Source organism: Monodelphis domestica, chromosome 2, assembly GCF_027887165.1.
Source record: "Monodelphis domestica isolate mMonDom1 chromosome 2, mMonDom1.pri, whole genome shotgun sequence".
NCBI lineage: Eukaryota > Metazoa > Chordata > Mammalia > Didelphimorphia > Didelphidae > Monodelphis > Monodelphis domestica.
This window is the reverse complement of record NC_077228.1, coordinates 273,129,381-273,145,157: the sequence shown is the minus strand read 5'-3', so window position 1 is coordinate 273,145,157 and position 15,777 is coordinate 273,129,381. Positions and strand designations below refer to the sequence as shown.

Below are 15,777 nucleotides of genomic sequence, written 5' to 3'. Positions count from 1 at the left end.
TTGGAAGGGGCAGCTGAGTTGCTCAGTGGATTGAAAGTCAGGCCTAGAGACAGGAGGTCCTAGATTCAAATCTGGCCTCAGATACTTTCTAGCTGTGTGACCCTGGGCAAGTCACATAACCCCATTGCCTAGCCTTACCACTCTTCTGCCTTGGAAATAATACAGACTTTTGGAATCATCCCCTAATTGTCATTTCAATGAACGAGGATTGTCACAAGTGGCTATAATCACATTTGCTGAATGGGAAAGGCAATGTAGTCATTCAGCAAGTTCAGAAGATGGAGCCCCAGAGGTGAGAATTAAGAATAAACAGAAGGGAGGCATCTAGGTGGCTCTGGATAGAGAGCCCTGCCTACAGACAGGAGATCTCTGGGTTCTAATCTGATCTCGGACACATCTTAGCTAGGTGACCCTGGGCAAGTCACTTAACCCCAATTGCCTAGTCTTCACTGCTCTCCTGCTTTGGAACTGACTTTTAGTATCAATTAAAAAAAAACAACAAAAAAAACCCCTTAACCTTCTGTCTTAGTATCAGTTTTAAGATGAATAGTAGTAAGGGCTAGCAAGAGGGGTTAAGAGACTTGCTCAGTTACTAGAAAGTATCTGAGGCCAAATTTGGATCCAGATCCTCCCAGCTCCAGACCTGACACTCTAGCCACCTACCTAGCTGTTCCCTTAGTATTGATTCTAAGACAAAAGTTAAGGATTTTTTTTTAAAAATTACTGGATTTGGGATTTATACCTGGGTTCTGTGAGCAAACCACTTAAAATTTCTCTGAACTTAAAATGAGTTATTTGTAAAATGAGGATAAGACTGTTACCATCTACTACATCTGCCTTCTTGGTTAGTGGTAAGAACATCTAATGAACACCAAGCTATTTTATTACTTAGCAGGGGGCTTTGTACCTGGTGGTGGCTGGTCTGAGACTTTATGGTCAAGCTTAGTTGACACCAACAAAAAGATTTGTTGTTGATCTCTGAGAAAGGTTAGGGTCGGATATCCTCCCTTTCATGTGAATTAGCTTCTGCTATTAGAGAATCACTTAATGAAAGATTATGCTGGTAGAAAGGGTCATTGTCAACAATCACAAGCCCCAAAGATAGGTAGGGAAAGGCAGTCCAGATAATATTCCCATTTCTCAGGTGGGCAAAGAGTCTCTGAAATCAAGAGATTTACCCAAGGTCATACAGTAAGTAGCAGAACCAGAAGGCAGATCTAAGGGTCCACCTGACTCTCTTAGTTTTTTGTTCATATCATCAGGCTCCACATAGTGCTTTTCCTGAGGACACTTTTTTTAACCCATCATTTCTGTCTTTGAATCCACACTGTGTAGTGGTTGTAAGGCAGAAGAGCAATAAGGGCCAGGCAATTGGGGTTAAAGGTCACACAGCTAGGAAATATCTGGGGCCAGATTTGATTAAAGACACTTGATAGGAGAGCAAAGAGGAGTCTGAGAAAAACAGACAAGATACCACCTAATGGAGAGGTAGCTGAGGACTCACAAATATATATACTTTACCTACATTCTTACCCACCTAGTCACCTTCTCCCTGACCCCTCTAGGAACTGAGTCTCAGAATTCTTTCCCAGAGAAGGTCCATGAGTCTGCTAAACTAGGCAGATGACAGACACCAGTTGTGGTGATTTAAACTAGTTTAATTTGTTTCAGAATCATTATATAAAAAGTTAAAAACTAAGGCCCAAAGAGAACGGAAAGTGATGGGGACCTTCCTTATGGTGCAAGGTCTGATCATTCATTTCTCGTGCACTGTCCCGTCTCCAATGTGTCATAGATACAGACCGTGGAGTAGATGGCTCCTTTCCATATGAACTATTGCTTATATACCCTCCTCTGTCTCTGAAGAACACAACTGTCCCTGCTTTCCCACCCCCACAAGTCAGCCATCAGAATCCCTGTAATTTGGAAAAGGTTTTCTTCATTGTTACGGACACGTTGATGACATGGTCGAAGAAATGGATTCCTTCTTTGTCTCCATCATCTGAACTGTCACTGGAATATAAAATCTGGGAGAGAAGACAAGAGTTGATCCAGGCTTCCCGTCACCAGCCAGCCTCCACCCTATGAATCCCTTTTTTCCCTTACTCAGCCTACTCACGGAACCCCAGTTCTTTTGCCAGAACTCGGGTAATTGGTGCAGGTAGATGCATTCAGATCTGAAAGGACATCGGCCTTTCCCTTTTTTGAAGAACTTGCAGTGGATCTGGCTGAGGGAGGGCATGGGTTGGGAAAGAGGACAGAGAAAGGAAGGAACACTGTCAACCCCAACAACCACTGGGAAAACAAGGCTTTTTTTAAATTAAAATTTTATTTATTTAAAAAACCCTTATCTTTTGCTTTGGAATCCATACTAAGCATCAGTTTCAAGGCAAAAGTACTCTAAAAGCTAGGCCATTAGGGTTGTGACCTGCCCAGAGTGTCTCATAGCTATGAAGTGTCTGAGGGTAGACTGGAACTCAGGCCCTCTCATCTCTAGGCCTGGCTCTCTCTATCCACCCAGCCACCTAGCTGCCCCTGTGAAAGCAATTTTTAAAAACCTGTTCCATTTTTCCTGAGCTAAACTTGGTTCTGTAGTTTAAGATTTGGGGATCATAGGCTATAGAACCAGAAGGGACTTTTAAAGATCTATTCAGGACTTTATAGAGGAGGAAATTAAAGTTCAGGGGGGCTAAGTGACTTACTTTCCCAAATTTGCTTTGGCAGAGTTAAGATTCAAATTTAGGACTCCAAATTTCTGATTCTGCATTCTTTCCCCTAAAAGCTTGGAACTCTCAAGTTCTATTGAGAGTGCTATTGAGTCATTGACAAAATAAAAGGTTCAAAGTGAAAATCTCTCAGCTCTAACTAGAAGGTAGACTGTGTGTATATAGACATATGTACATTAAGAGAGTGTTTCAGCATGTGAGTGTATATGGGAGGGAGGAGGAGAGAGAATTTCCCCCCCCTAATTCCAGAGTGCCTGGGGAGCTCAGGTCAGCACAGGTGAGCTGAGGTTGGGGAAGGGATGGGGCCCAGGGAGGAGATGATGAAAAGATGGCATTTGTGCTGAACCCTGAAGGAGAGTTGAAAAGGCAAGTCATCAGTTAGCAAACAGGTTGAGCAAAGGTTCCAAGGTGAAATAGAACATGGTATACATGGAGCACACCAAGCCGACCTGATCTCTAGGGTTCTGGATGTGGAAAGCAATAACAGATAAGGTAAGATGAGAAGGCTAAGGGGCAGCTAGGTAGCTCAGTGGGTTGAGAGCCAGGCCCAGAAACAAGGAGTCCTTAGTCATTTCCTAGCTGTGTGAGTGGGCAAGTCACTTACCCCCCATTGCCTAGCCTTTACTACTCTTCTGCCTTAGAACCAGTACACAATAATAATTCGAAGACAGAAGGTACACTAAAAAAAAAAAGGGTTAAGAGCCAGTAGGAGACTCAGTAAAGCCACTTTCCCATCATTGCATCACTAGCACCTGGAGCCTGTGATATCTCCCTCTAGGACCTGAGCTGGTAGGTATCGTGGCACCAGGGGGGTTTCTGACCAGAGGGAGGATGTTAGAATTTCTTTTCTTTAGGAAGATGAACCCAGCAGCAGTGTATAATAGGGAAGATTCAGAGGTAGTGATACCAGTAAAAGGTTGTTGCAACAGCCCAGCTAATGAAACTGGAATGAGGGTTAGAGCAGCTGGAGAAGGGAGGAAATGGAAGGTGCTCCTGAGGTAGGAAATGCTAGGATTCAGCTGGTTAGATGGGAGGAAAAGGTTTCTAGGGTAGGGAAGATGTGCCATCTGGTGGCAACAAGCAGACTGCAGGGATAAAAGCAGCAAAGCAGAGTTTTTAGAACATGGCTCAGTGGATTGAGAGCCAGGCCTAGAGACGGGAGGTCCTAGGTTACAATCTGGCTTCAGACACTTCCCAGCTGTGTGACCCTGGGCAAGTCACTTGACCCCCATTGCCTAGCCCTGACCACTCTTCTGCCTTGGAGCCAATATACAGTATTGACTCTAAAAAAAAAAAAAAAAAGAACACCGAAGAGCCCACATTCCTAGCTTTAAAGAGAAATAAACTGGAGTTTTGAGAGATAAGGAATACCTAGACAATTAGTGACAGAGGCAGGAGTAGAACCCAGTTCTCTTGATTCTCAAAATTTATTCTGCTAATCTAAGGAAAACTAAGTCATAATAAGATCACACATGGATAAAACAAGGACAGCTAGGAACTCAGTGGGACAGCTAGCTGGCTCAGTGGACTGAGAGCCAGGCTTGGAGATGGGAGGTCCCGAGTTCCAATGTGGCCTTGGATATCCTAGCTATAAGACTGTGGGCAGGTCACTTAATTCCAATTGTCTAGCCCTTACAGTTCTTCTGCCTTGGAACAGTATCGATTCTAAGATGGAAGATAAGGGTTTAAAAAATAATAAATAATAAAATAAAATACTAAAACAAGGCAGCTAGGTGGCACAACGGATATAGCAAAAACCTGAAATGGGAACAAGTCAGAAGACCCGAGTTTGTGTCCTCCCTCAAACACTTGTTAAACGAGTTAACTTTTCTGTGCCTCATCTGAAAAAATGGGGATAACACCTGCCCTACCCCCCCCCCTGCACCCCCAGGGCTGCTGTGAGGGCTGAAATAAATATGGAGAGTAGATTTGTGTAACAGTAAACATATGTAAAGTGTTTTGCACATCTTAAAGCAAAACTATAAATGCCAGTAGTATTGTTTTTGGTATTAAAAACTTTATCAATGGCCCCATCTCACCTTGTTTGCTCCTTGAAATTCTGGATGAGCTGTTCCTTCTCAGGTCCCTTGCTGACCCAGAACTTATGAGGGATAAAGTAGTTGGAATGGACCCGACACTCTGGACAAGCCCTGATAAGGGGGGGAGATCGTCTTGGGGCATACAGCATCCCATTTCCCCCGTGGTTTCTCTAGCCCCCACGCTCGTCTCTGGACGTGCCCTCCTCCACTGGCGCCCCTCCGCCCCCCCCACCGCGGCGGCCCTCACTTGATGACGTTTTGAAAGCTTTCCCCACAGCTCTGGCGCCAGGTGCTGAGGCATCTCACGCAGAAGGAATGGGAGCAGTTGGGCAGAATGGCAAAGAAGCGGTCTTCTTGGGGCTTGTCCCACACCTTCTCCATACAGATGCCACATACCACATTCCGGCTGTCTTCGTTCTGCAAACAGGGCCGCGCGAGCTCAGCCACCCTCTAGGAACCGAGCGGTAGCCTTCCCGGCCCGCGCTCTCCCCGGCAGCCACCGAGCCACCTACCAGGACGAACTCCGTTACCCCCGATCCTCCCCTTGGGTCTGGGGGCCAAGTTCTTGGGGCTCTGAAGACGTTCCGTTCTGGGAAGGAGTCGGGGAGCAGTGCTGGCTCAGGCTCCAGGGCGGAGTTAAGATGGAGATGGCCCACTACAGAAGCAGACAGGCTGAAGGAAGCATGGCGGGCTCCCAGGAACCCAAGCCCCACTTTCCCTCTGCAGCCACTCACGCGGAATGTCCGGAGGGTCAGAGAAAGTGCTGTCAGCCACCTCGGGCGAGCCCAGATCCGAGATCCCTCTACCATGCTGGGTACTTCTAAGCTCTTCAAGCCGGGAAGGCAGAGCGGCCAGCTCACAGGCTACCTGCCTCCGCTCTGCCGAAGGCGGGAGAGGCTCCGCAGGGCTTTCTGGGGACTCTGAAGCCTGGGGGTGCAGGTACCTAGAGGAGGAAAAAGGGGCCACATGGTGCTGGAGGTGAGGGCCGGGGGGGGGGGGGGGGGGGGGAGGGGCGGGGGGGGGGCGCAAGCTCTGGGGAAAGCTGGGCATCGAGCCTCCTCATCCCCCCATCCTACCTTTGAGAGGGTCAGGCTGGACAGGGGAGACAGTTCTTACCTGCACTTATTTCCACGAAAACAGAACCCCTGCTGGAAGTACTTGCAGACGGGCAGTGACTGTCTGTCATGAGCAAAGGGGCAATCCTGTCCTCGGTAACAGAACCCCTGGGCAAAATACCTGGGATAGAGATGGGAGACTCAGCAGCCAGGCCAGGCATCGAGACAAGACTCTGGCCTCTCCGGGGTAATCATAATCCTTTCCCATGAGATTATAATAGACATGGGTGCAGAAAGTCATGGAATGTGAATTCAATTCAGTAAATACTTGAGGAGCTGGGTTCAACTCTGACCTCAGACACTTCCTAACTGTATGACTCTGGGCAAGTCACTGAACCCCATTTGCCTAGCATTTCTGTCTTAGAATCAATACTTATTAGCGATTTCTTAGAACCAATGCCTCATATTGATTCTAAGACACAATTAAATAAGGCATATAATTTGAAAAATTATATGACCTGTCTGAACAAAAATCTTCTCTAGCATCTCCAACAAGTAGTTATGAAACCGTGTTGACTTGGTTCTCTAGAAATTGATGTTCTATAATCTCAAATGGGCCCTTATTGCAGCAAGGCAATCCTTTTACATGTCCCTAATCAATTCACTATCCCACTCAGCAAACTGTCTATTCCAAATCTTTTCACCCCTCCTCAGAACTCCTACAGTGCCATCTCCCTCCACCCTTGCCTTGCCTCTCATCTTTCACTGAAAAAGCAGGGGTCATCCTGTAAGATTTCCCTCTTCTCTCCTCATGTCACATCACTCAGATGCCTTTCTCCACTATCTCCAACTTCACCCTCTCTCACATAAAGAGGCCACCCTTTTCCTTGCCAAGGTAAACCCATCTACACGTACAAGATCCCATTTCATCCCATCTTCTCTAGCAGACGGCTCACTAGATCATACCCACTCTCAATCTTTGACCTCTATCTACTGGCGATGCCCTACTGCCTCCAAAAATGCCCGTCTCCTGCATCCTCAAAAAACTCCCACGGAATGTCTATCTCTGCCAGTTGTCATTCTCTCCCTTTTGCTACGAATGTGCAGTTTTGTTTTTAAATTCTTACCTTTTGTCCAAGAATCAATACTGTGTATTGGCTCCAAGGCAGAAGAGTGGTCAGGGCTAGGCAATGGGGGATTAAGTGACTTGACTAGGGTCACAGCTGGTAAGTGTCTGAGGTCAAATTTGAACCCAGGACTTTCTGTCTCTAGGCCTGGCTCTCAATCCACTGAGCTACCCAGCTGCCTCCTGCTAATGTCCTTGAGAAGGTTGTCTACAGATGATAGACAGCTTCCCCTTTCTTTACTCTCAATCTCTTAACTCCACAATTGGACTTCTAACCTCATCAATGAAATTGCACTTTCTAGATACTGGTGATCTTTTAACTGACAAATTTAATGATACTGTTGTGGCTTCTTGATATACACTTTGTTTTTGTGATGCTACTTCTCTCCTGGAGAAGTTCTCCTCCCTGACCAACTCCTTATCAGTGTCATTGGCTGGATCTTCATCTAACTCATACTAAACTAATTTTGGGTCCTGGGCCCTCTCTTCTTGATCTATAATATTTCAGTTGGCTATCTCATCAGCTCTCATGAGTTCGATTACTACCATCTCTATAAAGATGATTCTCACATCTATTTATACAACCTTAACTTTCTAAGATCTCCAGCTGTCTACTAGACATATCAAACTGGCTATCCCATAGAAATGTAACTTAACATGTCCCAACTGTACCCATTATCTTTGCCCCCCCCCCAATCTTCCTTTTTTTTTTAAATTTTAATATTATTTTATTTGGTCGTTTTCATACATTATTCACTGGAAACAAAGATCGTTTTCTTTTCCTCCCCTCCCCTCCCCGCCTTTCCCTCTCCCATAGCCGACGCATGATTCCACTGGTTATCACATGTGTTCTTGACTCGAACCCATTTCCCTGTTGTTGGAGTTTGCATTATAGTGTTCATTTAGAGTCTCTCCTCAGTCTTATCTCCTCCAACCCTGTAGTCAAGCAGTTGCTTTTCAGCGGTGTTTTTACTCCCACAGTTTATCCTCTGCTTGTGGGTAGTATTTTTTTTTTAGATCCCTGCAGATTGTTCAGGGATTGCATTGATACTAATGGAGAAGTCCATCACCTTCGATTGTACCACAATGTATCAGTCTCTGTGTACAATGTTCTCCTGGCTCTGCTCCTCTCGCTCTGCATCACTTCCTGGAGGTTGTTCCAGTCTCCATGGAACTTCTCCACTTTATTATTCCTTTTAGCACAATAGTATTCCATCACCAACATATACCACAATTTGTTCAGCCATTCCCCAATTGAAGGGCATCCCCTCATTTTCCAATTTTTGGCCACCACAAAGAGCGCAGCTATGAATATTTTTGTACAAGTCTTTTTGTCCATTATCTCTTTGGGGTACAAGCCCAGCAGTGCTATGGCTGGATCAAAGGGCAGACAGTCTTTTATCGCCCTTTGGACATAGTTCCAAATTCTTCCTTCTTTCTAACTTCTCTAATGTTGTCAAAGGCATCACCATTCTCCCAATCACTCACATTCACAAACTAGGGGTCACTTACTCTCTCACCAGCAAGCACCATCCTCCCACATTCAAATCCATTGCCAAGTTCTAGTTTTTCTACCGAATTATCCCTCACTTGTTGGCTCTTCTTGGCCCCTTAAAATGCCTGTTCCACTATTCCCAAAGGGCATTAAAAGACTGTCTGCCCTTTGATCCAGCCATAGCACTGCTGGGTTTGTACTCCAAAGAGATAATAAGGAAAAAGACTTGTACAAGAATATTCATGGCTGCTCTCCTCTTTGTGGTGGCCAAAAATTGGAAAATGAGGGGATGCCCTTCAATTAGGGAATGGCCGAACAAATTATGGTATGTGCTGGTGATGGAATACTATTGTGCTAAAAGGAATAATAAAGTGGAGGAATTCCATGGAAGTGATGCAGAGTGAGTGGAGCAGAACCAGGAGAACATTGCACACAGAGACTGATACACTGTGGTATAATCGAATATAATGGACTTCTCTACTAGCAGAAATGTAATGACCCAGGACAATTCTGAGGAAAGAATGCTATGCACATCTAGAGAAAGAACTGTGGGAGTAGAAACACAGAAGAAAAACAATTGCTTGATCACATGGTTCGATGGAGATATAGACTCTAAATGATCACCCTAGTGCAAATATTAATAAGGACATGGGTCTGGATCAATGACACATGTAAAACCATGTGGAAAAATATTCTAAATTAATTAAACTTAAATTCTTTAATTAAAAAAATATCTGTTCCATAAGGATTTGTTACTGGCTCTCTCCTGTCTTTACAGGCTCTCTCTTGACAATCTCATTCATTATCACAGATTCAACTACCATCTCTATTTGGATGACCCAAAATCTTTCTCTGTAACCCTGACATCTCTTCTGGGCTCCAGTCTTCCACCTCCAGCTAATTTTAGACACTTGTTGCCAGAATCTCAAATTTATTTGGTCAAAAACCAAGCTCTTTATCTCCCCAGCTAAACTTATTCTTCCTGTTATCACATTCCTATTGTATCTACTACCCTATATCCCATATTTATAAACTTAGAGTAATCTTCCATTCTTCCATTTTTCCACTCTGTTCAACTAATTAGTTGTGATGTCCTCTCAATTTTATCTTTATAGCATGTCATCTCTTTCCCTCCACACATGACTTCCCAAACCAAAATGCCATTATTTTCTACTCAATATGTGTTATCAGTCTCTATTAGAAATCAAGAATTAAGAATCCTTGAAAGGAGAGGTCCTTGATTCAAATTTGGCCTCAGACACATTATTTGTGTGACTCTGGACAATTCATTTAACCCTCATTGCCTAGCCCTTCCCACTTTTCTGCCTTGGAATCAATACATAGTACTGCTTCTAAGACAGAAGGTAAGTTTATTTTAAAAGAACGTAAATACCTAGAAGATAGTGACTATATTCATTTTGTGGTTCCCAAGGGGATAAAAAATATTTTTTAAAGTTTTGATTCATTTATACAGAAGTATAAAACAAAATGAGATATATAGTTATAGTTAAATGTCAAAGAAGCCAAGGTCATCAGCTTCATCCTGAGCCATCACCAGTCAATCTTGCTGTCACTAGGCTTTGATGACTTTGGAAGAGAGCGAGCCTGATGATTTTATATAATTCTGCCTCACTTAATCCAATTTATGAATGATTCAAAAGGCATCACCTAGTGATTTCATTTTGGTTCTCTTTGGAGCACAAAGGACAACTAATAAGGTCCAAGAGGAAATGGACATTTCATTTAATTTTTATGTTTCCCAAAACACCTATAGCAGTGATGGCAAACCTTTTAGAGATCTTAGAGACCAAGTGTCAAACTGCAACCTTCATACTACATGTGAGGTGCCCCCTTACTCAAGACAGGGGAAGGAGGAAGCTCTCCCATTGGGCTGCTAGGCAGAGGGGCAGGTGATGTGAAAAATGTTCTCAGGCTTGTATGGAGAGGGGGAGAGGAACAGCCCCTTCTGGTATGAGTGCCATAGGTTCACCAGCATGGACCTATATAGCATAGTAGGTGCTTAACCATCAAATGAATGAATCAGAGGGGAGGAAACCAAAGTGTGAAATTGGATGATAGGGCTAATATTTCCCAGTCTTTGGACTCTTAATTGAATGCTCTAAGGCAGACCTTTTTTTTTTGGGGGGGGGGAGGTTAAGGAGAGAGATAGACAAAGAAAGGGAGGGAGAGACATCACATAAATAAGGGCACAAAGACTGGACTGGAACAGAAACTATATCAGAAAATAATGAGAAGTTTTGTCTGGATATCAGGACATCTCATTTCCTACTTGATTACACTCATTTTGGAATTCTTTGGCTTTTCCACCACAGCCCCAGTAAATTCATCTTGCAGGATCCCATCAGCCTTGCCATTCACACCTCATTATTAGGAAGGTAGAATCATAAACTTCTCTATTTAAGGAGAGGGAATAAGACTGACATTTCATTTCCCACCCAGATGGACAACTTATTTGGGACTTCTTTGACTTCTCTACCATCACCCCACCCCCATCTTCCTGAACCGGCAAAACCTTTCCCCCTTCCCTCTCCTATTTTCAGCTTTGTTTTATGTTATGGTGTGTGTGTTTTCCTCTCATAGATTATAAGCTGCTTGAGGGCAAGGACTATCTTATATATGTAGGCCCAGTGTTTAGCACCAGGCCTAGCATACAGCAAATGTTTATTGACTGACTAGATAAAGAGATTATGAAATATTGAAAGTTCCTAAACAACAACAACAAAAGGGCACTAGATTTGGGTTAAAATCCCATCTGACATTTTACTACATGAACAACCTTGACCAGGTCACTCCCTTTTCTGGGCAAGTTGCCTTATCTGCAAAATGAAGCTGGAATAAAGCTCTAATCTTCCTTCTCTAGCTCCAAATGCCATGACCTTGGCTTCATAAACATCCCAAAGGGGGTCTTAACCTTGTTTTGGTCTCTCCAGGCACAAAATAAAATAGGATTACAAAGGAAACCAATTATATGGAAACGCAGTTAGCACAATATTTTTTCAAAAGTTCCCATACACAAGCTTAGGAAGTAGAATATCTGGTGGGTTGGCAAGGGGCAGGGTGGGATGAGGCACACATGTGTAGAGAAGAGAAACCTCGGGAAAGCCAGGCTTTTGAGTCCCAAGTATTCTTGGCAGAGCTGTGTGGGTGGGAGGCCTGGAGGAAAGGAACTAGAGGGTTTAAGGTGAGATGAAAAGATCCAAGATAGCCACAGAAAAGAGGGAGGGACAGACAAGCTCAGAATGCATACACAGCATCATAATACATAGATCAATAGGAATTCATATATGTGTTTTTTAAAGTTAATTTGTTTGTTACATTAAAATTCCCAGGTATCTCCCTCCCTCCTTCCCCTACCTACACTAGAGAAGGCACCATTTCACAAAAAGATGTGTATATAAAGCTAGTCTTGCTTGTTTCTATTTATCACTTCTTTCTCTGGAGGTGGACTTAACACCAGTCATTCTTCAAATAATATTTCTGTTGCTGTATAGAATGTTCTCTTGGTTCTGAGCCTTTCACTCTTCAAAATGTCATGTTGGTCTTTCCATTAAAAAAAAAATCTTTACCTTCTGTATTAGAATCAAAACTGTGCAATGGCAGAAAAATGGAAAGGGCTAGAGAATGGGGGTCAAGTGACTTGCCCAGGGTGACACAGATATAAGATTTGAACCTAAAACACCCCCCCTCCTAGGTCTCCCTCTCAATCCACTGAGCCACCTCACTGCCCACTATGGTTTGTTTTTTTTTTAATTAACCTACTTGATGAAAGCATATGATTTTTCATTTGTTTATTTGGATATATGTTTGGGTTTTTAAAATAAGATTATTCACTTACAAAATGGACAATATGGAAATGTGTTTTGCATGATAGAAATACACGTATAACCCAGATCTCAAATTGCTGGCTAACTCTAGAAGGAAGGGAAGAAGGGGGGGGTGGGGGTGGTGATATATTGTTTGGATCATACAACCTCAGAAAACTTATGTGGAAATTTGTTGTTAGATGCAATTGGCAAAAAATTAAAATAAAAAAATACAAAGTTTGGTGCAAAGAACCACAATAAATAAATTAACCTGCTTGTCATTTCTTATGGCACAGTAGTATTCAATCATCATCATATGCTATAACTTGTTTAGCTATTACCCACTTAATGGGACATCCCTTCAATTTCCTGTTTGTTGTCACTAGGAGCACTGCTTGGAACATCTAGATTCTTTCCTCTTTTCTTTGATTTAGAAAAAGAAACCAATAGTGGTATTATTGGGTTTAAGGGTTTACTGTACACAATTTTGTAAATCTTTGGGCATAATTCTAGCTTGCTCTCCAAAATGATTGGATCAGTCACCATTTGGTATCCCCATTTTCCCATATCCTCTCCAACATTTGCCATTTTGGCCTTTTACTGTTTTAGCCAATCTTATAGGTGAGATGATATCTTAAAGTTGTCTTTGCATTTCTCTAATCAATAATGATTTAGAGAATTTTTTGATATGGCTTTGATTTCTTCAAAAATGGTCTGTTGGTATCTTTTGACCATTTATCAATTGGGGAATGACTCCTATTCTTATAAAGTTTACTCTAAATTTTAGATTCAAGAGTGGGCTGATTTTAATTCTAGTTCTCCAGACTCTAGAGAAAGGATCTCCAATCCCCAAGTCTTCATTTTATAGGCTAAGTAAGCTGAGGCCCAAAGAAGGGAAAGTGATTTGGCCAAGGTTTATTACAGAGCAGGCTTGGTGTGGGGAAAGTGCTTGGTCTGCTTAAGGAAATTTAGAAACAGGAATTCTTATTAGCTTGAGATGGGACTAGCATAACCTGGTCTGCTGCCTCCCAGTCCCAACATTCTTTGGAGTACACCACCTAGGTGGTAATTTGAGTCACTCCTCCACCATTAAAAAAACAAACAAACCTTTCCCCTCTAGGTTGGCCAAGGTTTTCACCATTCAATTCACCTTTAGGGTTCAGGTGCTTTGGGGAAGGCTTCTATTTGGGTATGTAGAGGAATTGGGGAATTTCTAGCCTTCTTAATGCTCCCCCCCCCCCCCAAGCCCCCTTTAATTGTTTATTTGTCCTGTACATAGCTTGTTGGGTAGGAATAGCTTTTCCTCCATTAGGCAGAAGTGCCTTCTGCCTCTAGTATCCCTAGCCCTTAGAACGAAGCCTAGCACCTAGTAGGGGCTTAAATAGATGTTAATTGATTGACTGATTAGAGCCAGACTAGCTTCAACAAACATTTATGGAACCAACTTTGATGTTTAAGTTACTAAGACAAAAACAAACAAACAACAAAGTTCTCCCTCAAGGAACTTAATATTCTCCCAGAGGGAGAGGCAGAGAAGGGAGACCACAAAATAAGTATTTACAAAATAAGCAGAGGGGGAAACTGGGTGGCTCAGTGGAATGAGAACCAGGAGGTCCTGGGCTCAAATCTGGCCTCAGACACTTTCTAGCTGTGTGACTCTGGGCAAGTCACTTGACCCCCATTGCCAAGACACAGTATCGATTCTAAGAGGGAAGGGAAGGACTTAAAAAAAATAAGTGTAGCAGAAGTCATTTCAAGCTAGGCTGGAGGGTTTAGGAAGGCACTGAGGGGCAGAGGCAGCCCGGAAAGGACCACTGGAGGTAGCCCCTGTGTAAGACAAGCTCTCCAACTCAAAGGGAGGGGACTAAAGTAGGTGAGTACACAAGGCTGGCTACAGACACAGAATCCAAAACGTCATAGACTTTAACTGCAAGGGGCCTTAAAGATCACAGAGACCCTTACTTCAATGAAGAAACCCGGCCCCAGGGAAGGGGTCACTGGCCTACAGGTCACAGAAATGATGAAACAGCAGAGCCAAGATTCTGGTCTCAGGTCCTGAACTAAAAACTCCGTGTTAGCTTCCTTTAGAGCCACTCCCTGATGCCCCCACACCAAATAAATGAACTAAAGCCTCTTTGTGATTGTGGAATCTCAAACATTATTGGGCCACCAACAGGATGTATGATCTTGATGAGTCACTTACCCATTCAAGTTTCACTTTCTTCCTTTTTATTTAAAAAAAAATTTTTTTTAAACCCTCACCTTCCATCTTGGAGTCAATACTATGTAATGGCTCCAAGGCAGAAGAGTGGTAAGAGCTAGGCAATGGGAGTTAAGTGACTTGCCCAGGGTCACACAGCTGGGAAGTGTCTGAGGTCGGATTTGAACCTAGGACCTTCCACCTCTAGGCCTGACTCTCAATCCATTGAGCTACCCAGCTGCCCCCACACTTTCTTCCTCTTGAAAAGGAGGGGATTTAATTCAGTGGTCACTAAGGTCCCAGGGAGGGTAAGTGTGGCACAGAGAACAGTGTCTCCTCCATTCGGGAGCCCCATTCCCTGACCTTCATACCTGCACGAAGGACGAGGCCTGCCCTCGTTGTCACCGCCATCACCACCAGCCTCAGCCATCTGAACTGGAGTCACTGGAAAGAACAGATTTCAGTTGTTGCCCATCAGTTATTTATCCTGACCTAGCAAGGGCCAGGCCAATGGGAGGAGGGGCTTGGGCAAGCCCTGGGCCCGTCACTAATCAGCCTCCAGCACTTCATGGTATCAGGCACTGTGCTGAGGGCTAGGGATGCAAAAAGGGACAAAAGACAGACCCAGGGGAAACTAACAACAACAAAAGAAACAAACAAATATATGTATACATACACACAAGCTACATACAGGATAAATAGGAAATAATGACTAGAGGGCTTCCTGAATTAAGAGGGATTAGATGGCAGCTGGGTGACTCAATAGATTGAAAGCCAGGCCTAGAAAGGGAAGGTCCTGGGTTCAAATTTTGACTCAGAAACATAACCTCCATTGCCTAGCCCAGTCCACTCTTTTGCCACGGAGCCAACACATAATATTGTTTCTAAGATTGAATGGATTAGAAAAGGCTTCCTCTAGAAGATGGTAAAGTCCCATCTTGTTGAGACTTAAAAGAAGCCAGGGAAGTCAGTAGGTGAAGTGAAGGAGGGACAGTATTCCAGGCACAGGGAAAATACCTGGAGCCTCAAGAGATGGAGTGTCTTGTTCATGGAAGAACCAGGAGGCCAGTGCCACTGGGCTGAAGAGGATATGGCATAAGAAGGCTGGAAAGGTAGGAGGGGCTAGGTTATGAAGGGCTCTGAACGCCAAGCATTTTATATTTGATCCTGGAGGCAATTGGGAGCTACTGGAGTTTATTGAGTGAGTGTGGGGGTGGCGGGGGTGGTGATTGACGAATTCAGTGGAGGGAGGCTGATGATGGCTAGCATTCCTCTCCATGGTATCACCCATTTGGCATTTATGTGTATTGCC

General features: G+C 43.7%; 1 protein-coding gene across 7 annotated transcripts; it reads right to left on the bottom strand.

Moving 5' to 3' along the window:
* Positions 1 to 1,637: 1,637 nt before the first annotated feature.
* Positions 1,638 to 15,777, bottom strand: LOC103099349 (E3 ubiquitin-protein ligase makorin-1-like). Of its 7 annotated transcripts, none has more exons than XM_056818095.1 (9): positions 15,483 to 15,777; positions 14,837 to 14,909; positions 5,882 to 6,001; positions 5,500 to 5,708; positions 5,278 to 5,420; positions 5,013 to 5,182; positions 4,766 to 4,876; positions 2,107 to 2,228; positions 1,638 to 2,027 (listed from the first exon to the last, which is right to left on the bottom strand). In XM_056818095.1, exons 1-9 carry the CDS (start codon positions 15,754 to 15,756, stop codon positions 2,011 to 2,013), a joined length of 1,239 nt encoding a protein of 412 aa, XP_056674073.1. In that variant the 5' UTR covers positions 15,757 to 15,777; the 3' UTR covers positions 1,638 to 2,010. The 7 variants fall into 7 exon arrangements, with proteins under 7 accessions (XP_056674073.1, XP_056674074.1, XP_016286488.2 ...); XM_056818096.1 differs by having other exon boundaries at positions 2,116 to 2,228; XM_016431002.2 differs by having other exon boundaries at positions 2,120 to 2,228.

Coding starts and splice junctions, on each gene's coding strand:
- LOC103099349 (XM_056818093.1), bottom strand. CDS start 15,756: ATGGGTGATACCATGGAGAGGAATGCTAGCCATCATCAGCCTCCCTCC. Junction 6,002..14,836: donor AGGCCTCGTCCTTCGTGCAG/GTATGAAGGTCA, acceptor TCTCTATCCCAG/GTATTTTGCCCAGGGGTTCT. Junction 2,229..4,765: donor AATTTCAAGGAGCAAACAAG/GTGAGATGGGGC, acceptor GCCCTCCCTCAG/CCAGATCCACTGCAAGTTCT.